At 34.7% G+C, this 21360-nt stretch overlaps 2 protein-coding genes across 3 annotated transcripts; one reads left to right on the top strand and one right to left on the bottom strand.

Annotated features, from left to right (window-relative positions):
• Positions 1–688: 688 nt before the first annotated feature.
• LOC136203702 (uncharacterized) lies at positions 689–14042 on the top strand. 2 transcript variants are annotated; one of them, XM_065994911.1, is made up of 20 exons: positions 689–1882; positions 3369–3831; positions 4178–4265; positions 4384–4565; positions 4667–4803; positions 5062–5128; positions 6108–6270; positions 6400–6511; positions 7007–7082; positions 7190–7372; positions 7751–7911; positions 9151–9256; positions 9427–9631; positions 9733–10019; positions 10203–10324; positions 11707–11851; positions 11963–12055; positions 12861–12934; positions 13365–13418; positions 13496–14042. In XM_065994911.1, the coding sequence occupies exons 1-20, from the start codon at positions 879–881 to the stop codon at positions 13776–13778; spliced, it is 4005 nt and encodes a 1334-aa protein (XP_065850983.1). In that variant the 5' UTR covers positions 689–878; the 3' UTR covers positions 13779–14042. The 2 variants fall into 2 exon arrangements, with proteins under 2 accessions (XP_065850983.1, XP_065850984.1); XM_065994912.1 differs by having other exon boundaries at positions 691–1882; positions 6403–6511.
• Positions 14043–15753: 1711 nt separating this feature from the next.
• Positions 15754–18319, bottom strand: LOC136203660 (F-box protein CPR1-like). The gene is made up of 2 exons (XM_065994863.1): positions 17059–18319; positions 15754–15944 (listed from the first exon to the last, which is right to left on the bottom strand). The coding sequence occupies exon 1, from the start codon at positions 18265–18267 to the stop codon at positions 17065–17067; it is 1203 nt and encodes a 400-aa protein (XP_065850935.1). The 5' UTR covers positions 18268–18319; the 3' UTR covers positions 15754–15944; positions 17059–17064.
• Between the last annotated feature and the right edge of the window lie 3041 nt (positions 18320–21360).

Raw genomic sequence — 21360 nt, 5'->3', positions numbered from 1 at the left:
GTGTTAATTTCAAATAAAACCTACGTGGTTTTACGTTTTTGAAGATCTACACATAATTTTTTTTATAAAACAAATGTTGACGTGATAGAAGGGTATTTTAGAGAATTTTTTTCTCTCTTTTTGTTCTTCCAGCATTATGGAATTTCTAGATCTGGAAATTCCAGAATGCCCATTCTGAGGATATCATATTGTTTAATTTCTTAGGATTGGGCGAGTTGTTTCTAGTTTCGTTTAATTGAATCGTGAATTATGTTGGGGAAAATGAGATCAGTGATCTGAACATGTGCGAGGAAGATGAATGATGGAAAAAGTGATCTTGCTGGGATGAGTTTGTACAATTATTTGTAGATACAGGAATTGCATCTCTTCTTTCTTTCTGTCCATCGCTGAGAGAATTATAGAAGAAGAAGAGGGAGAGGGAGTTGATTTCCACTTTTCAAAATAAAAACTAATAAAATAATTTCTTCAAAAAAAAAAATTTTAATTTTTTTTAACATACTTCTCTCTTTGAATGGAGTTAAAACATTTACCTTGATTCTTTTAATGCCTCAAACCACATGGTTTGTTGTAACAAACAAAACCATAAATATCCATTTGCAAAAACTCAAAACCAAATGAGTTCATTTGAAATTAACCTTCTATTAAGGGTAAATTTAACTTTTGAGTCATAAAAAATGAAATAGAACTACTTAAATTTATTTTTTTTGCTTGAACAAACTAATAAAGGAGAATAATAGTTTCAAAAAGAAAATCAGAACACTTTCAAGACAAAAGAAAAGAAAATTAAAACAAGAGTCAGCTGTCAGCCCAGCTCATTTTCGTTTAACAGAAACAGATCGGAATCGGACACAGTTTCTGTCTCATTTCTAACATTACCAATGTCTCTTCCACGATCTCCGTCGCACACAACCACCGATTCCACCTGCTACGATTGTATGCTTCCTGGCCCACCCTCCCGCAACAATTTCGGTTCCATCGACATTTCCCCTTCCGGTCTCCTCGCCTTTGCCTCCGGATCTTCCATCTCCGTCGTCGATTCCCGTACTCTTCAACTTATTTCCACCATCCCTCTCCCTCCTCCTCCTCCCTCTCCTTCTTCCACTTCCTCCTCTTCTCTTTCCCCCTTCGTTACCTCTGTTCGTTGGACTCCTCTTCCCCTCCGCCGTGATCTTCTCTCCACCGAGCCTTCCTCCTCTCATCTTCTTCTCGCTGCCGCTGATCGCCATGGCCGCATTGCTCTTCTTGATTTCCGACTTAAGTCTGTCCTTCTCTGGCTTGATCATGACCCCAATCCCAAATGTGGTATCCAGGACCTTTGCTGGGTCCTCTCCCGCCATGACTCTTATATTCTTGCTTCCCTATCCGGTCCTTCTTCTCTCCTTCTTTATACAACCGCTTCTCCTGCTATTTGTTTCTTTAAATACGATGCATCTCCCGAGTTCTTATCTTGTATCCGCCGTAATCCTTTTGATTCCCGCCATTTTTGTGTCATTGGCCTTAAAGGTTTTCTATTATCTGTTAAAGTTATGGGAGAAACAGAAGATGAGATTGTGGTTAAGAAGCTACAAATCCCTACTGATTGCAGCGAGTTGGTGAGGCTAGAGAAGGATGTGACGGCTGGATCTTCTCCTCCGGCCCCAGCATCAGCTGCGTATCCGCTCTACAATGTAAAGTTCGCGTTTTCGCAGCAGTGGAGGCATGTTTTATATGTGACATTTCCTAGAGAGCTCGTGGTGTTCGATTTGCAGTACGAGACTTCACTTTTTAGTTCGGCCTTACCGAGAGGGTGCGGTAAGTTTCTAGATGTTTTTCCAGATCCAAATAACGAGTTGCTATATTGTGCTCACCTTGATGGAAAGCTCAGTATATGGCGGCGAAAAGAGTAAGTTTAATCTGCAACTCAAAATATTCTTCTTTCTTTAGTATTCTGATTTTGCAATTTTTATTTTAGTGTCTTGTATATTTTTGTTCAAAGTTTGTGAACTCTTCTTCTGCATTTTTTTAGAGAATTATGGAAAATATTCTTTTCGTGGTGAGATTAAAAAACAGACACTTCATAGTGCTCACCTTTTAGCAATGTGATTCACTCCAGGTACCTATAGTGAATCATGTTTTGGCTATCCCATTGTCATTGACCAATCTTTATTAAAAAGACAAGTTCACCTACTTGAGTTATGATCATTCGGTTTAAAGGGGGTTGTTGTTTCAAATATGCATAAATGGTCTTTCAGTTTGGAATGCCAGCTGATATTACGGGGAACAGTATCTTTTGATTAGGGAATTATTAGAGTTTGCAATAGGGAAACATTTTGCTTTTGTATAAAAGATTTTCTGGAGAATTTAGATTGGTAGTTCAGTTTAAAGATATAGAAGGGAGATAGTCTCTGTCTATAGTGTAAAAAGATAGATAAGCTAGTTGTTAAAGGCTCTCGCCTTGTGCGCCTGGCAGTTTTAGTTATGGTTTTTCTTACAGTTTTTTAATTTAAAATAACTGCTTTATTAATCTCAACCACTAATCTAACTTAAATAAGATTAATCTTAACTCTTAATTTAAATAAGAATATGAAGAGCCCCAGTCATAATTAAATATATAAAGAATAGAGAAATATTAGGAGAAGAAGTCGCGTTAAGTATATGTTAGGAGACGAAGTCATGTTAAGTATATGGAGTGGACGATATTAATTTGGAGGATGATGATTAGTTTTTATTGTGTATTCTTTTTGATTGTCAATGAATGGTTATTAATTTAGTAGCATTAGTTATAGTTAGGTATTTTAGATTAAGACGTTAAGTATATATTAGTGTCTTTATGAAATTGTAATATTCCACTTGGAGGCAAAAGAATACTTTGATGGGGAGAGGCTATTGAAGGTGCCACTTTAGAGGCTCGTATATATGATATGATTAGGATGGGGACAATAGGTGCCAATTCCATACAAGAAAATGGGATCTTGATGCTTGCAGTGTTGAAGTCGTTTCTTCAATATAGTTATACAGTACTTTTCAGTATGACAATTTAGATCTGACTTTAACTGAAATTTGTATATGTTTACGAGAAAGATTACTTTGTTCTTGATTTTGTTGGACATGTATATAGATAACGTGATGGTGGATACGGTTATTGTAATTTCTATTAGTAAGGAGGATTCAAGTAGTTTTATTTTTACTTATATGTTTTGTTAACTACAGAGGTAGAAGCTTTATAAATTCATCCGATGTCTTGTTACTTTTCTCTTATGATATTTTAGGCCTGTCTTACATTCATTTTATTTTATTGCTGCTCTAATGTTTGGCTATATGATGATTATGTTGCTATTTCCCTTAATCCTTGTCTCAAAAGGAATGTACTTATCTACATATGATCACAGAGGGGTGCAGCTGCATATAATGTGTGCAATGGATGAGTTGATGCCGTCAATTGGATCATCTGTCCCTTCTCCTTCAGTTTTAGCTGTCACCATCTCCCAGTCAGAGTCCACTCTCCAAAATGTTGCAAAGTTATACTCTGATGCACCTAAAACTCCTCTAACTAATTTGGATTTTGACAACCCTTTCGACTTCTGTGATGATATTCTTCTTCTTTACAAAACATATGTAATATCGATTTCTGATGATGGAAAAATATGGAACTGGCTCTTGACTGTTGAAGGGAGTGGAGATACTCAAAAGGATATTACAGACGTGCGTGAGGTTTCTGATGTCCCCGAAATGCCACACACAGCTTCTTCTGATGGACTTGCTTCAGAAGCGGGGAAGCATCAGGACAATGCAAATAATAATAAAAGTCGTCCATCATCTTCTGTTTTCAGACAGGCAGACATATCATATAAGGTTCATGTAATAAATATTTTTACTGTTTATTTGTATTGGTTCTATAGCTCCGTGCCTCCACCTAGTGGCTTAAGGGTTGAATTTTTTATTGGACGAACAAAAAATATGACAAAAAAATGACAGCCATAATTCTTCATTGAGTTTGCGTGTGTATTTTCATCGATGATATTTTTTTCTCTTTCCTTTTGATTGCTTTCGATGAGCAATCAATTCCTTAGAAATAGATGGTTCTGCATCTACCGAATCACTGGTTATCTTAGTGAATAGCCTTCCTTTCTTATCCTGTACAATCTCCACTTTCTTTGGATAATGCATACTAACTAATATTCAAAGGTCACTTTTGCAGATCAGCTTAGTCGGGCAGCTGCAGCTTCTTTCTTCAACAGTAACTATGTTGGCTGTACCCTCCCCTTCTTTGACAGCTACTTTGGCCCGTTAGTTTCATTCTGACACTTAGTTGAATTTCTAATTATTTGAAATACTTGGAATAATATTATCACTCTTTACTAAGTAACTGGGGCTCTGTGAATAATGAGATAATATGACATGAAGGTGGAGGAAACTACCCTGCTGTAGCCGTTCCCCTTGTTGCTTTGGGAACTCAGAGTGGAAGAGTTGACATAATTGATGTTTCTGCCAATGCTGTTGCAGCAAGCTTCTCAGTTCATAATGGTACAGTTAGGGGATTGCGATGGCTTGGAAATTCTAGACTTGTTTCATTTTCTTATAATCAGGTATGGACATCCAACTGAAGGAATATAGTGGAATTTGTTTTTTTTTTTCTTTTTCCCCTCCCTCCAGCTGTAAGCTGTCCCTATATCTTTCTTTGATTCAGGTGAATGAAAAGACTGGAGGTTACGTTAATAGACTTGCTGTAACATGTGTTCGAAGTGGCCTTAATAAACCATTTCGAGTTTTACAGAAACCAGAACGTGCACCCATTAGAGCTTTAAGGACTTCTTCATCTGGAAGGTTGTATTGAAACCTCTCTCTCTCTCTCTCTCTCTCTCCCCACCCGAATAAGCTTGCCAGTGCATATATAACTGCAAAGCTTGCATGTCTAGTTTATGCTTAAGCTTTTGGTTTCCTTGTCTCTTTTGCTAGGGTTGTATTCTAGTTAACTCTTTTACTGTTTTTTTCATTGTCTCTTTTTTCCATCTCTGTGGCTTAACTGATAATGATTGATATTTGAGATTTATTATCAACTTACATGTGCTTTTAATTTTTTAGGTATCTTCTTATTTTGTTCCGTGATGCGCCTGTGGAGGTCTGGGCAATGACTAAAAATCCCATTATGGTGTGTTGGCAGATCCCTTTTCTATTTCTATTCCTAGATGTTTCTTTGTAGCTTATACAATTTATAGAATACTATATTTCTTTTTTTAAATGCTATTGAGGATTGGCCATATTTAGTTATTATAGAACATGGCCATGCATTGAAGTTGATGCTGGAATAACAAATACTTGAAATTTTAGGTTTTTGCTTATTTTTCTTAGAGAACTTTTGAACTCAGCATCAGGATGCAAATTTTAAATTTATACTTTAGACTTTTTGTTCCATATACAGCAGTGCAGAATTTATTTGATGAAAGGTATGCATCTTTAGTAGTAGATTTTAATATATCTCAGGAAGGAATTCATCAATGTGCTGTATTAAATTGGATGGAAAACGTGCACCTTGTTTTTGTTCAGATGGTTCTGTTACTTTAGTCGATGAAATAATAAGGATCCACTCTCTTGCTTTCAATGGAGTTTCTGGTGTCAATGCTTGTAGACTATTTCAGAATTGTTAGAAAGCTGTATTATTTTCCCATTGCTTTTTAGTGATTACTTGCTTTGAACTTAACATTTAGATAATTGTGCTGAAGAAAGTATGCTCTTTTTGTGTATATATATGTATATATACTCAAATATGAATATAAAGAGTCCCTTTCTCATAAAATGTTCGTAAAACAAGTAGGATCCACTTTCATTGGGCTATTTTCTGTAGCCTTCAATATTTAGTTCATTGTTTATTTACTGATTGTAATTAGGGATGTGTCATGAATTTTTTTGTAAAACAATTCTATTTATTTTCACATATGATGTCACTGTTCATTGAATGTGATGGCATACCAATGTATATTTTTGTGTTGCCAAATTATTAGAAGTGACCTCAACTCTTTTTTGGGCCTAACAGTTTGGTTGAATTCTCAGTTATATTTTTCTCTGTTTTTGTGATTTGAACTATTTGCCTTTTGTTTTAGATAATTACTACGCTTTATATCTCAATGTAGCTTAGATCATTAGCTCTTCCATTCACGGTATTGGAATGGACTCTTCCAACAGTTCCACGCCCAGTTCCACCTGGTCTTTCTAGGCAATTATCATCATCCTCCAAAGATCAGCAGCCAATATCACCAGATGTAGCATCCAATCCTGCAGTTTCATCAGAGCCTAGTGAGTTTTTTTTTTAAAAGAAAAAAAAAAACTTATATGTTGAAGGGTGAGAGTGAGATGAATCAGTGATTGCTCTTTCATAGTATTTGTTCACACTATGTTAAAAACAAAAGTTATTATGTGCATTAGCAGCAGGTTCAGATGCATCTCAGGATGATATGGCAGAAAGCTTTGCATTTGCACTAGTAAATGGGGCACTTGGAGTTTTTGAGGTTCATGGTAGGAGGATCCGGGACTTCAGGTATGCTTTTTAAATGTGATGGACTTACATTATCTAGTTTGTAATTGGTCCAAATTTTTTAATTCACATTAAAAAGAAAATCTTTTGATCCAGCTATATCTGAAACAATGCTGTGTTTATATGTTATGGTTCTGAACCACTAAAAGTAAGCCTACTCTAAATTGTCAATTCGGTAATTGTTCTTGTTGGTGGAATATCATTTTTATGTTTTAAAATAATGGTTCCACGCACATCAATCAAGTTCTTCTTGATTGTGATTGCAATGTTACAGTAGATACATACATTATTCATATATCACGAGGAAAAAATGAGAAAGGAATTTATTAAGCTAGTGTCATGTGTTTTCCATAAAAAGCCATTTTATCTGTCTATTAGATGAGATATTAATGAAATCACTTTTTCCACCTCTATGTCAAATGCTACTTTTTAAACTATATCTTACACGTTTTATCTTATTTAGAATTTATTTATTTATTTTTTTGTGATTCTTTGCAGACCAAAATGGCCTTCTTCTTCATTTGTTTCACCAGATGGTTTGATTACAGCTATGGCTTACCGCCTACCTCACGTTGTATGTATCACTGTTGTCTTGAAAATTTAATTATAGTGGTCAGCTTTATTATCTTGTTGGTTGTTCCAAAAAGTATCATGTGAGGCAATGACTTTACTATCTCTCAGGTTATGGGTGACAGGTCAGGGAACATACGGTGGTGGGATGTGACTACTGGGCATTCTTCATCATTCAACACTCATAGAGAAGGGATCAGGAGAATCAAGTTCTCGCCTTTTGTTCTTGGAGATCGTAGCCGAGGGCGCATCGCAGTGCTTTTTTATGATAATACCTTTTCTGTATTTGACCTTGTAAGCATGGAGAATGGCGATTATCTGCCCTGTTTCTCTATAACTGTGCATGCTAATGTTTTGATACTATTTACAAACTGAACATGCATTATATGGTCTTATAGTTAGTAATCTGCTAAGAAATTTTGAAGTCCCTCCTCCCTCTCTTCTCTCTCTTTCCGATTTTTTCTGGGTGGTTGGGAGGCATGAGATTGGTGGAACATGATGAAAGTGGGTAGATGATGATGTGAGGCAGTTGTTGAAAACTTGCCATCATACTCTCTCTCTCTATATATATTATGTATATATATATATATATATAAGTTAACTCTACTTTTGCTTCATTTGCATCTTTCTATGGGTTCTGATCCTAATAGATTACGTGTCACAAAATTGCAGGATTCCCAGGATCCGTTAGCTAATTCTCTCTTGCAACCTCAATTTCCTGGAATTCTTGTATTGGAACTTGATTGGTTGCCTTTGCGAGCAAATATAAATGACCCTCTGGTGTTATGCATTGCTGGAGCTGATAGCAGCTTCCGCCTTGTTGAGGTTAATATGTAAGTGCCACTTTATCTGAGCTCATAGACTCCTTTTTATCTATCAGTTGTTACCGATTAGTGTCAGTTAAAGCAATTATATACAGTAACATACCAATTGAACTACCAATTATTCAGTTCAATACTTAATATTTTCAATTCACGCATTTATCAATACACACACATACACACAGTGGCTTATTCAATTATCATTGATGTGGTTTGGTGGGGACCCTTGAATAGTCTTGTGATGATGGAGCTGTTAGACTCCAATAATTTTATCCAAGCATGTCAGTTTACTGCATGGAAATTGGCTGGTGTTCCTTTTGTGCTAGCATTACTGCACTTTTACGAAAGAATCATGAGAGAATGCTGAAGTTCCATGGTTGATGCTGTGCTCTGGCTTGGATATGAAGGAAAGATGCTGACTTCTGACCAACAATGCATGCAGTAGCCTTTTTTTTAAGAATTAACTGGTCTTTTGTGGCCATAGAGAAGGATGTTTCTGAAGCATATTATAAATTAATTTACTCTCTGGAGAAGTTATTCCTTTGCCTCTATTTTCTTGTTCTCATTATAAATATACAAACCTTGGTTTACTAGTTTGACTCAGTATTAAAGAAATTCTCAGCTAGTTTATGTTGGTCTCGTAATTTTTGAGGTGTTACAAGGAGGCTTGAAAACGACTGGTTTTGTGCAATATGTCAGGGTACCCCGTGGGGGACTCTCAGATAATCAGAAAAGTTTCAATGAAGAAATCATATAGAAAGAAACAAATATGGCATTAAAGGCCATGACCTGACTTTGGGGGGTTTATGAAGAGTCTTATTTGTAGAGAAATGACTAGATTTCCTTTGCATCAGCTGGATGGAGGGTTTGGGCCATTCCTGACGAGAGCCTAAGCTGAAGACGATCTTGAGATTATGGCTGTCATCTGGAAGATGAACAATTGTTTCCTGAATCATATGTGAATCGGTGCATGGCCCATTGTAATTTTATTACATAGTAAAAAAAAAAGTTGCAAAATTTTGAGCAGAACTAGATTTATTTTTTTATTTGGGGTGAGATGAACTAGTTAAGCCAATGTTCTACTGTTAATATTGGATACTAGGCGACCATAGAGATTCGGATGTATTAGCCTTCAATGCTGAATTGTTTTCATGTGATATGTTCTTTGGGTGTTACATTTATTTTGGACTAATGGCTTAGTTTTCTGCTTGGTGCTTTAATATTCAAGGTGTTTTCTTCATATTCATGCAGAAACGATAGGAAACTTGGCTATGGCCTGCAATCCCGAGCTATTAAAGAAAGATTCAGGCCTATGCCAATTTGCTCTCCAATACTGTTTCCTACACCACATGCCCTGGTATTTTTCTTATATTTCTTATTATCCTAGATTCCTAATTCATTGCATTTGTGCAGCATGTTGGCATTCCTGTGGTGCTAATTATTGATTTCTCAAAGATCAGATTGAGTTTTTCATAAGAGAAGGGATTTCTTTCAAGGTAACACACTGCATCTGTTCCTTTGCTACAGGCATTGCGGATGATCTTGCAATTGGGTGTCAAGCCCTCTTGGTTCAACACTTGTGGTACAAATATTGATAAGAGGCCTCATTCAATTCCCGGAACTGCTCCGCCTGCTGTGGATCTGCGAAATTACATGTCTTATTTACCTCCTATTGGTGATGCAGTAGTGCCAGAAATGCTTCTTAAAGTATTAGAGCCATATCGGAAAGAAGGTGGATCCTACTTCTTGAACACGGTCTTACATTAAGGTCTAGATAATCATTAATTAATTTTTTTAGTGCTTTCCTTTTCTGAATGATTCCCACACCTGAAGGTTGCATACTCGACGATGAGAGAGCAAGATTATATGCTACCATAGTGAATAAAGGTTGTGCTGTAAGGTTTGCCTTTTCAGCTGCTATTTTTGGTGAAACCTCAGAAGCGCTTTTCTGGTTGCAGTTGCCTCATGCTCTAGAACACTTGATGAATAAGTTGGTAAATAAGTCTGCACAGAACTTTTCCATCTCAGCTTCAATCCCGGGACTTGATGGTGCAGCTACGCCTAACGCAATTACATCAAGGGAGAAATCATTTACTGGCACTCAGAACAGGGATTCATTTGTAAGTGAATTTTGTATTTTTTTTTTTCTAATTGCTACCTCTTATACTCTAACGAATTCAAATCTTTTCTCTTTTCCACCCTTTCTTTTGTTTATTTTCTGTTTCATACTCACTATTCAGATAATTGTCCATGCTCTATTTATTTTTCATATTCTGCAGTAACCTGAGCTATCTGTGTTGCAGTGCCAAGGTCAACTTAAGTCAATGGCTTTCCGGCAAGAAGAGTTATGGGAGAGTGCAAATGAGCGAATTCCTTGGCATGAGAAATTGGACGGGGAAGAGGCTATTCAAAACCGTGTCCATGAGTGAGCCCTCTACTGTACTGCTTTATTGTCTTATTGAACTGTTTATCACTTAATGCTAATTGAGTGCTATGTGAGCGCTCAAGATAGATGCATTTTGTTCTTCAGAAGCTTGAATCCATTTGCTTGTTCTATCTGAAGCTTAATATGATGCTTTGTGGTGAGCTACAACTGAAGATGTGAAACATTATAGTAAACTGGTGCTTGATCAACTCTCAGTAGGGCAATGAAAAGCCTCAGTACCTAGTCACGAGTTATTAATTAGTTGCAATTTTACTGGTTGTTTCATGTAATGCTGTATCATCAAAACATTGGAAGTTTCAGGAAAAGAGATCACTTTGGAAAAACTTATTATGTCAATTAACTGTGATCAAGAATCATGAACAGCGTATTTTGAAACTTGGATCACATGGTAAATGCATAGTTTGTGCTTATATTGTCATTTTATGTATAATACTAAATATTGTTAGTCCTATTGAAAATGGAGAGTTATTATAGTGTGAGATCTTTGCATAAAGTTACTGTCTTAAGGTGTCTTCAAGTTCACAATTTATTATGCTTGTCGGATTTTAAGGTGTTGTACTGCTCTTGTATACTTTATTAGTAATTCACTTTTGATGAGTAATTAGTTGCATGTTCTTTCCTCCATTCCACTAATTGCAAGGGTACTTCTATAAATGTCTGCAGTTGCTAATTTCTTCCTCTCACTTTAACCAACTCCCTTCTTGGCGCACTTGGTAGTCGGTGTTAGGCATTCAACTATCTCAAAAAGCTCCATAAATTTATTTAAATGTCTTGCAACTCTTATTTGTTTTGAATGCAGTCATTCCTTGAGTGATAATGTCTGTGGATTTGCAATAGAAAAATCTTGCAAGCTACATGTCTCAGATAAGTTGATGATAAACTCATATATGATGTTTTATCATGATAAGTTTGGGTCATTTGTGTCATGCAAATACCTATCACGCTAGAAAAGTCATCTTACGTTTGAGTTCACCCTGTAGTTGAGAGTTAGTTTCCAATTTAATGTGCCAAACATTGTTGAAGCTTTTGATTAACAGCATTAAACCTTTTATTCTAGTGCAGCAGCTGCAGTCAGTATTTTTTTTTTTTTTTTTTAAGAAAAATGCACAATGCTGCTATGCTAATTTATTGAAAGAAAAAAAAACAGTTCAAACTTTAGTTATTTGCTGAAGACTAGGAGAGAATGAAGTTTTTGCAGTGCAGCCACAGAGTTCTAGTTCTGTTATTCACCAACATTATTATTCCTTCATTGCATACTTTATTTCTTATTCAAGTATATAACTATACCCTGTGCACACAAACTTCTGTTTCGAAGTTCCAGATTCACTTGGATCCTCACATCACAATTTCTTGATAAACAGGCTTGTGACAGTTGGGAATCTGGAAGCTGCTGTTAGTTTGTTGCTTTCCATCTCTCCAGATAGCTCTTATTTCTATTCGAATGCTCTCCGTGCAGTTGCTCTTTCTTCTGCTGTGTCAAGATCTCTCCATGAGCTTGCAGTTAAGGTGAAGATTACTTTGGAACTTTTTATTTTCAACGTCAAAGGACTCGTGATTAGAACAAAATCATTTTCTTTGTTTTAATTCTTCTGATTTTTGATTGTCCTGGTGTTCAAGGTTGTTGCAGCTAACATGGTCAGGACTGATAGATCATTGTCTGGTACGCATCTTCTTTGCGCTGTCGGAAGGTATCAAGAAGCTTGTTCACAGGTTAGGTTTTACATCAAACTTTAATATTTTCAGAGTAAATTCTTCATTTTTCACAAGTTAAAATTGCATTATGGAGTTGTTCTGAATGTGTAAGTAAAAGGCCACCATCTTGTTATAGATTCATTGAAGTAGGATATTAGGTCGGGAAATATTGGAGATAGTCCTTAACTTTGTTCGTTTTTGATGATGTGGCTTTTGCTCCTTATCAATGCTTGGGATACCACTTCTACTAGACTTTCACATGTTCAGAATATCTGGATATTCCCTATGGCTTTACGAGGGTAATGAGGTGTCTGATATCATGTCTGAGACGTGAGGCTGATATAGCAGGTCCTGCACACTCTTGATGTTGACAATTATGGAATCACTTAAGTTAATGTTTCAATTGCGAAATAATAGCCTAAAATAATTTATGACAACTTCGTGGTCCAAAAGTTCTGCTTTTCTAGTCATTGTTTCATGCTCCCATTTCTTCAGGTTCTACTTTATGTTCTTTGTTAGGGGTACTTAAGATCTCTAAATTTGTCTATTGGAGTATAACTGCTCCACAGAAAACGTTCAATTTCCAATTTGGGTGGAGTTTTGAGACTGATAAGAAAAACAAAGTTAAAAGGCATTAGTTAATGGAATGAAATAGAAAGTAATGTCAAATGATATCAACTTCGCGTTTTGCCCATTATGTTATAGAATGTTGGAATTCTTAGGGTGAGAACAATTATGTTTTCCCCAGCGGCCATCTAGTTCGGGAAAGACCAGACTGCTAATGTTTTTTCCTCAATTCTGATTATTACATGCACTTGTGCAGCTTCAAGATGCTGGATGCTGGACAGACGCTGCAACTTTAGCTGCTACACACTTGACGGGATCTGATTATGCAAGGTACTGATTCTGTCATAAAAACCGGTGAAAGTTTCTCTGCAAACTTTGAGGATACTGTTGAAATCTTGCAAATCCAGTCCATCTAACTCATCAATTTATTTTTATTTCCTACTTCCATAATCACTGTTATGCTTTCATATGTAAGATCTCTCATCTTGCTAGAATTTGCTGCATGGATAATAAAGCATGCTTTCTTTACATATTTGTTACCTTCATCCTTTATATTTTTCACTGAATGGTAAATATTTCCCATTTAGTGTAATGGGAAACATTTTTCCCAATTACTGGTGTACATTGCCATCTGGAGTCGGACATTCAATCATTGAAAGTCTTAAATGCTGATCTTGTGGAGAAAATGTTTCCTCCAGATATCGCATGCTGATTTTGTAGCTGTTAAACATGCTTATCCCTTTTGTGTTTGTTTGTGCAGGGTGTTGCAACGGTGGGCTAACCATGTTCTTCGTTCGGAGCACAATGTTTGGAGGTACTTGTGTTAATTTGTTTCCATTTGAAGTAGATGATGCTTCATCTGCTCGCTTTAAAATGGTGGTATTTATGCAGGGCCCTGATTCTGTTCGTTGCTGCTGGAGCATTGCAAGATGCACTTGCAGCTCTCCGTGAAGCACAACAGCCTGATACAGCTGCCATGTTCATACTTGCTTGCCGTGAAATCCATGAACAAATAGTTTCTGATTTAGGAAAATCAGTGAAAGATGATAGTGGGATTAGCTTACCTGGTTTGAGCCCAGAAAACGAAGATGTTATTGCAGTTGGTGAATGTTTCGGACAGTATCAGAGAAAATTGGTGCATCTTTGCATGGATTCACAGCCCTTTTCAGACTGATTTACCTGTAATTTATACTATACTGATTGAAATTTAAAGGACATTTCATCAAAAGCAAACCAAAGGGCTAGTATGTATTAGGTGTTAGAAAATTGGATCAGTTGGGTTGGGTGAGCTCCATAAACATACACGATATACTTAGATCAATACATGAGAGAATATAAATGTTGTTAGGCGGTGTTGTTTGTTGTAGAGAAATTGGTTTAAGGCTGTAATTTTGTTGTAAACTCATTATATAAAAAAAATAAAATAAAAAATATACAAGTTTTGTTTGTGTTTTATTAATATAATTTCATATTTTGATTTCAATACTCGTTCATTCTTTTGTGTAATTGATTTTTGATTATCATACTTGCTATTCTCTCTTTGTTTAATTGTGTCTAAATGATCTCATGTTTATCTAAGTTTATATTTGAGTAAATTAAAAAAAGCTCAATAGAACAATACTTGAGTAAAAATAACTCTAGTGATTCGACACTTGGTCTTTATTACCGGAATTTATTACTTGGTATGACGAGATACACTTGTCTCTAATTGTTCGACGTCAGAAATATTTTGAGTGCATGTTCGAAATAACACATACACATATTCTCGGAACTCTAGCGTACGAACGAACCCATCAAAAAGCACCCAAAAATATCAATTAATTAAGAATCCATATATCACCAAAAAGAAGCACCAAAAAACACTATCAATGTATCATGGATCCATCACTAATTGGAACACCTCCTATCAGTGAATCCCGAATCCATTTCTGTGTTTAAATGTTTGAGAAAGATGTTCAAGCAATATACGCTGCATATGAAATATTAATTATAAAACTCATTTGGATTTTTTTTTTTTTTTACATTTATCAAACTCATTTTTCTGTTTTTTTTATCGCTTCACATTTTTAATTAATAACATATCAGAATATCAATTTTTATTTTTACTTTTGTCAAAAATTCAGTTACCTTTTAATTTTGCACTTAATTTTAATTAAATAATTTGTTTTAAACTTTTTTCACATTACCACCATTTTATGCATGCTTACCTTCCTCTTGCCGATTTCTTATTTTTGAATTTGGTTTATGCAAATTTCATGTCTGAATGAGTAGAGGAGGGAAAGTTGTTTCAATTCCAAATCCGAAAAGTTACTCGTCTTTATCTACCATTTATCCAGTTTTTCATTGTTATCCTATACAACATTCTGAATTTTCATGGCAGAACAAGAGTTAGCTTGGGAGTAACTACTAAACAATTTTTCATCTTTAAATTTGATTGGTTTTTGTGTTTTTCTTGAACTTTCCATTTTCTATTTTGCTGTATCTATGAACAAGTTTATATGAATTCGTGAAGGATGAAAAATTGTTTCTATTTCAAATTGGAAAAGTTATTCTTCTTTTTCTTCCATATTCCTAAATTTTCATTGTTGTCCCGTTTTACCATAGCAGAATCAACAGTTGCAGAATTTACTGTCCGTTTTCATGTTTTCTTAAGTGCAATCCTGTTTTCCTAAATTTGTGATGGTGAAGTATTTGTTTTAATTTCAAAATCGATAACTTCCTCATATGTATGTATGATTTTCCAATTTTGATTTTGCTGGCTTGCATTTGAATCTGAATTTTTATGGCAGAATCACTGTCCTGTTGTTAACTATTAATTTGGAGTTTGCTGATTTTTTATTTGGATTTGTATAATAAAATGTAGTTTTGGCAATATCAACATCCTGGTCTTCTTTACCAAAACAACTTAGCCCCCTTTTGGCAAATATCCGCCTTAGATGAATTGGACCGGTTGTTGGACCCTAAGATAAAGGATTTCTATCATCCTTCAAAGAATGATGTTATATGTAAATACATTTTGGCTAGAATTTGTGCCGACAAGACACTGAAGATGGATTACATAAGATATGGAGGTTATAGCTTGATTGGTGTTAGAGGACCTAGTGCAGACGCTGCTAAATTGACCATTGAAAACACAGTAATTTTAGCCATTCCATTTTAAGTATTGTAGAAGTAAGATTCATATTCTAACATGATACACAGCATTTTAAGGCCGTGAAAACAATCATGAAACAAGAAACTAGTATTGATTAGTCATTTATTAATGAATGTTTTAATAACAAGAATATTGCAACTTGATAGTCACTGTGCAATTGATCAGAGTTTGAATGTTGGTTGCACCCTGCAATAACAAATAAAACAAGATCAAGCAAACAAGCACAACTAACTATTACATTACAGATAAACTTAGTAAAGCAAACAAGGTATGAATCAGTGATATATAAGAACAGTAAGAGCATGCAAATACTAGACTGCAGCAGTTGCCAATGTCTGAGCAAAGATTGGGAGGAACCTAAAATGCAGATAGAGGGTACGCAAATATTAACCCAAAACTATCTGAGGTTCACAACTATAACAGACTGTTAATATTTGACATCAGACAGACTCGTTCCTCGCCGTAGCATGGATTTGCTTTCTTTTTAATTATACCTATGGTCCTCTAACTTTTCGACTATACCATAATAACCATATAACAATTTAACAAAATCCTCTAATTCTAACTTTATCTTTTTTAGCTGCATTGTCTTATTGACTAAAATCCTATGAGTTTGGTTGCTACACATAAAGGACTTGTAATCATTGAAATTCTTAAATATAATCAAAATGTTCTCATTCAATGTAGAGAAAAACGATTTTTTATGAAATACAATTTTATGGTCTAAAGTTGGCATTTGCAGTGACAACCAATGTCATCCTGTTTTGTGTTCTTCATTCGACAGTTTTGCAGAAAACAGAGTATCTCCAAAAATTAAAAGTTGAAATATAGTATTAAACATGATCTTATAAAGACCTGCAGAAAACAGAGTATATCAAGTTTTGCAGAAAACTTGATTCAAACTTGGATATTCACCTTCATCCATTAAGTTTTGCTCTTATCTGCAAGTCGTTTTTGAAATTCAAAGATTTGAGAATGGTAGAATGTTATAGTGCAAATATCAAAAGATTTCACACTTCTACAACCATGTACTTGTGTTTAGGTGGTTTATGAAATTCTATGATTTGAGAATGGTAGAATTTCTGACTTATCACTATGAATTTCTTCCAAAACCAGAGAACCAAGGGTTAGTTTCAGAAATGTGTTCTAACTATTAATTATTCCCAGTTTTTCTAAGAAAGAAAACAAATGCTACGGTTGAATGCTAAAAACTGTTTTAATTAATAAGAATTTGACATTTTGTGAATTTCTTTTTGAATTATAGGATAACTAAAGATGAGTAATATAATATGTAGCTTACCCTTAATTAAATCGTATACCAGCAAGATGACCTCTTTGCAGAAACCTTCTTACTTGCTTTATCTAATTTGTGTAATCTCCTTCTGTATCTTTCGAATTCGTTCATTCTCCTTTTTTCTTCTTCGCATTCATGCGTTCTTCTTCTTTCAGGTACGGACACAAGACTTTCAGTGCAGAAAATAGCTTCTGAATCAACATAACTGTTTGTAATTTCAATCTCTCGAATACATCCATCTTTAAGATCATATGAAAACATATCTGTAGAGCATAAGAAAAGAACTTTATCTCCTCCTTTTGAATATCCCAAAGCTCTAAAATCAACTGGATTAAATTCTTTAGAAGCAAAAGAAAATAATTTAATCCAACTAAACTCAACTCCTTCCTTCTTTCTCACATAGAAATCAATATTCTTATACATGAAAAAACTGATAGAAAGACACCCTTCAAAAACCCCAAGACGCGGATAATATCCTTGTCTTTGTTTCATAGGCTGAGATATTACCGCGAACGTCTCTTTTGCAACATCAAATGACACAATTGTATACAACTCTCGTCCATTTCCATAGCATAAAAAATGTAAACAACCATCTACAAAACAATTATCGTCAATAGCTTCTTCAATTTTATTGAATTCAATGCAAGAAAAATCCTGAATCCTTCTCCAACAACTCGACTTCAATTCAAAAATCCAAACCTGATAATATGGCTTTGCAAATATAATAAACACAACCTTGTAATCATCTATAGTAGAGTCGTAACCCAAACCGAAACTGTAGTTTGGTTCGTAAGATTGGTGGTTTTTTATAGGGAAATCTGGAAGTTGCCTGTAGTGTCTGGTTGATGGATTCCATACAGAAAATATAAAATCACTTAGATAAAAGAGAACCAAACCGTTGCAATTAGCAGTATACTTGAGCGGTATGTCATGCATCTGAAAATTGTGCAGAAACTCTTCTCGGAAGCCATCGTTTATATCGATAGTACGAAATAATTTAAGGCGTCGTACATAGTGAGGGAAGGTTCGGCAAGGGAGAATGAGCTTGCGATGTAGCCCATTGATGGAAGATGTATGAAGATGAGAATATATAAACTCACGGCTGTTAATAATGGAATACCATGATTTGGAAACGCATCTAAATCGAAGAAGAGGCTTCACCGGCAGCCAAACCAGAATTTCGTAGATCACATCATGCGGCAGGTCAGCTGGCATGATGCATAATGCGTTAGGGTTTCGTTCAACTAATTCTCTCTTTTTATTTCATAAAAAAAAAAAAATTCTCTCTTTTTATTTTGATTTTTTTTTTTTTTTTTTTTTTTGAAAATGACATGAATTCTGTGAATTGAAAGTGGGGCTTAATACATCTCCAACTTATCCAAATTTTGCCCTGAACTTTTAGCTCGTTTTGGAAGGAAGTTAATGGAAATAAATGAGATCTAATGAAATGTTAAATATTAAATTAATTTTGTTTGAGAGTTTTTTTTTTTTGACAACGAATTGTGTTTGAGAGTTATTTTTTGAGAGTAAATGAAGGTTAATTGGCTTAAATGTTTACTTTCTCTAACCTTCAAATTGAGGGTTAATAAGTTTTTTACATTTTTTTTTATCTCTGCTGAGTAAATTTGACTTCCTCCATATTTAAACTCCCGAACAAAGTTAAACTCCCAAACAAGGTTAATTTTTAATTTCCCTTTCCATTACCTCCTTTAACTCTCACCTCCATTAACTTCCAAACTCTCAAACAAAGGCTTAAAATGTCCTGATAGCCTTTTCAACTTGTATAAAATATTCAGTTAGCTCACTGAACCTATGTAAAATGTAATAAATTAATCACTTGGTTCTAAAAAATAAGCCGCATGCATAAGATATGTTGCACGCATCTTAAAATGTTATCATATAATTCACGTAAAACGTATCTCCTATAATATTAGAACCACATTACTCCGACCTTGGTCGTTTTACTTTTTTTAAGACACATTTTTTTTTTGCAATTGCGTGATTAATTGATTACGTTTTATGCAAGTTCAGGGGCTAACTAGATATTTTATACAAGTTGGGAGGCTATTGTGATATTTGAAAGTTCAGGAGGTCAATCAAATTTTTTGGACAAGTTCACGGGGAAAATGATGTATTAAGCCTTGAAAGTGGTTTATAAAGATAAATTAACTCAATTAGCAATTGAATATCCTTTACGGTTTTGATCACATGCACATTAATGATCATATAGTATTTTGTCATTCACTTAGATCTAAGCTTATTAGAATCCTAGAGTGGAGATTCAGAGTATCATAAGACTTAGATCTAATAAGCCTGAATCTAACAATGTTTTGAATCTTCATCCTAGAATTCTAATAAACTTAGAGTTCTCGGGTTATTCATGGTCAAAGTGAACTCTACTGAGATAGCAAATAAAACATGCTTATATCCTAATTTAGAATTGTAGATCTCAACTCATAAATCCTAAACATTTTTTAAAAATATATCATAGACTCCTAAATTTATAAACATTAATTCTTAAAGTATACTAAAAATAATATTTACCTAATTTAATATAATTCAAATTATTACTTAACATAATTATAGATAACCATACATGTAAATTGATGGGTAAATTACACACGTGGTGTACAAGCTTTACCCATAATCACACTTTGGTGTACAACCAAAATTTTGTCACACTAAACTGTACAACCTTTTAGTAACCTCCCACTAAAGTGTACAGCCGGTAATTTTGACCGGTCAACGCGCTACCTCATCACTTTTAACCTCTTAACAAATAAAAGTGGATCCTACCTGATGTTAAATGACTAATTTACCCTTAATTATATTTTCTTTTATTTTTTATTTTTCTTTCATATTAATTCCATTTTTTTCTCTCCTAAATTCTCTCCACTCTCTCTCTTCCGCCTCTTCCATCGTCTTCTCGGCTTCTGTCTGTGCCTCTTCCATCATCTTCACTTCCGCCTGAAAAGTACCGTTTGCTGAAGAAATGCAGGCTCAAATTTCAATAGCAATTGTAGAAAAGCTAATGCTACTCCTCCACTTCGCTGATCCACCATGGCTTAAACTAATTCAAATATTCTCTTCTTCATATCAAATCAAATGTAGAGAGAGAAGGGGTTTCCAAATTAGATAATCAGAGAGGGAAGGAAGAAGAAGATAGCTGGTCAAGAAAGGAAAGCATGGGCTTAAAAAAGGGGTTTTGATTTGAGTTCTTGAACACTGACATTTCATAAAAATTATTTCCTTTTTCTTTCTTTTTGGTTGGGTGAGATATAAACCCTCTTCTTCTTCCTCTCCTCTGCATTCATATGAAGATTGAAAAGCTTCAATTTTTATGTTTGTCTATCAACTGTTTGTTTGAGGAAAGTTTTAAAGAGGAAAGTAATCAATCTAATTTAATTCCTGAGCTGTAGAGATCTGTCTCATTTAAACAAATTTTTTTTTCTTTTTAGAAAAGGTAAGTCGTAAAATCTTCCATTTAAATCTGTTTCCATTAGCATATATGGGAGAGGCGGAAGTGAAGAGGATGGAAGAGGCAGAAGCAGAAGTGGAGAAGACGATGGAAGAGAGAAATAGGGGAGAGAATTTAGGAGAGAGAAAAAATGGAATTAATATGAAAGAAAAATAAAAAAATAAAAGAAAATACAATTAAGGGTAAATTAGTCATTTAATATTAGGTGGGATCTACTTTTATTTGTTAGGAGGTTAAAAGTGATGAGGTGGCGCGTTGACCAGGCGTTGACCGGTCAAAATTACCGGTTGTACACTTTAGTAGGAGGTTACTAAAAGGTTGTACAGTTTACTGTGACAAAATTTTGGTTGTACACCAAAGTGTGATTATGGGTAAAGGTTGTACACCACGTATGTAATTTACCCGTAAATTGATAATTTAGTTTATTGATGAATACATAATTTACCTGTTTATAATGATTTTTAGTACCTTTAGCAAGTTGTTTAAGCGTTATTTCTTATAAAAATTGTCTATCTTTCAAGTTGTTCATTAAAACAGGCTGCCTGTATACGGGATGTTTGAAGTTGTGCTTTGAATACAACTTTTGGTCGAATTCACAGAGAACATGGAGGGAAATTTTACACACGAAAAATATGGACAATTTAGGTGCAATAACCGAATCTGGAGATTTTAAAGTCAACAAAATCGGAAAGAAAATGTCCCATTGAGATTAGATTGTGAATATTTTGTAATTTTTATTACTTAGTTGCTTTTCTAAGCCTATAAAATCAACTTTAAGTGGTTTAAAGGATATTATTAACTTCATCATTTAATATTATCACCTAATGTCT

The sequence above is a fragment of the Euphorbia lathyris genome, chromosome 8 (assembly GCF_963576675.1).
Source record: "Euphorbia lathyris chromosome 8, ddEupLath1.1, whole genome shotgun sequence".
NCBI classification, from domain to species: Eukaryota; Viridiplantae; Streptophyta; class Magnoliopsida; order Malpighiales; family Euphorbiaceae; genus Euphorbia; species Euphorbia lathyris.
This window is presented reverse-complemented; position numbering and strand designations above follow the sequence as displayed.

Coding starts and splice junctions, on each gene's coding strand:
- LOC136203702 (XM_065994911.1), top strand. CDS start 879: ATGTCTCTTCCACGATCTCCGTCGCACACAACCACCGATTCCACCTGC. Junction 12,935..13,364: donor ACGGGATCTGATTATGCAAG/GTACTGATTCTG, acceptor TTGTTTGTGCAG/GGTGTTGCAACGGTGGGCTA. Junction 13,419..13,495: donor TCGGAGCACAATGTTTGGAG/GTACTTGTGTTA, acceptor GTATTTATGCAG/GGCCCTGATTCTGTTCGTTG.
- LOC136203660 (XM_065994863.1), bottom strand. CDS start 18,267: ATGCCAGCTGACCTGCCGCATGATGTGATCTACGAAATTCTGGTTTGG.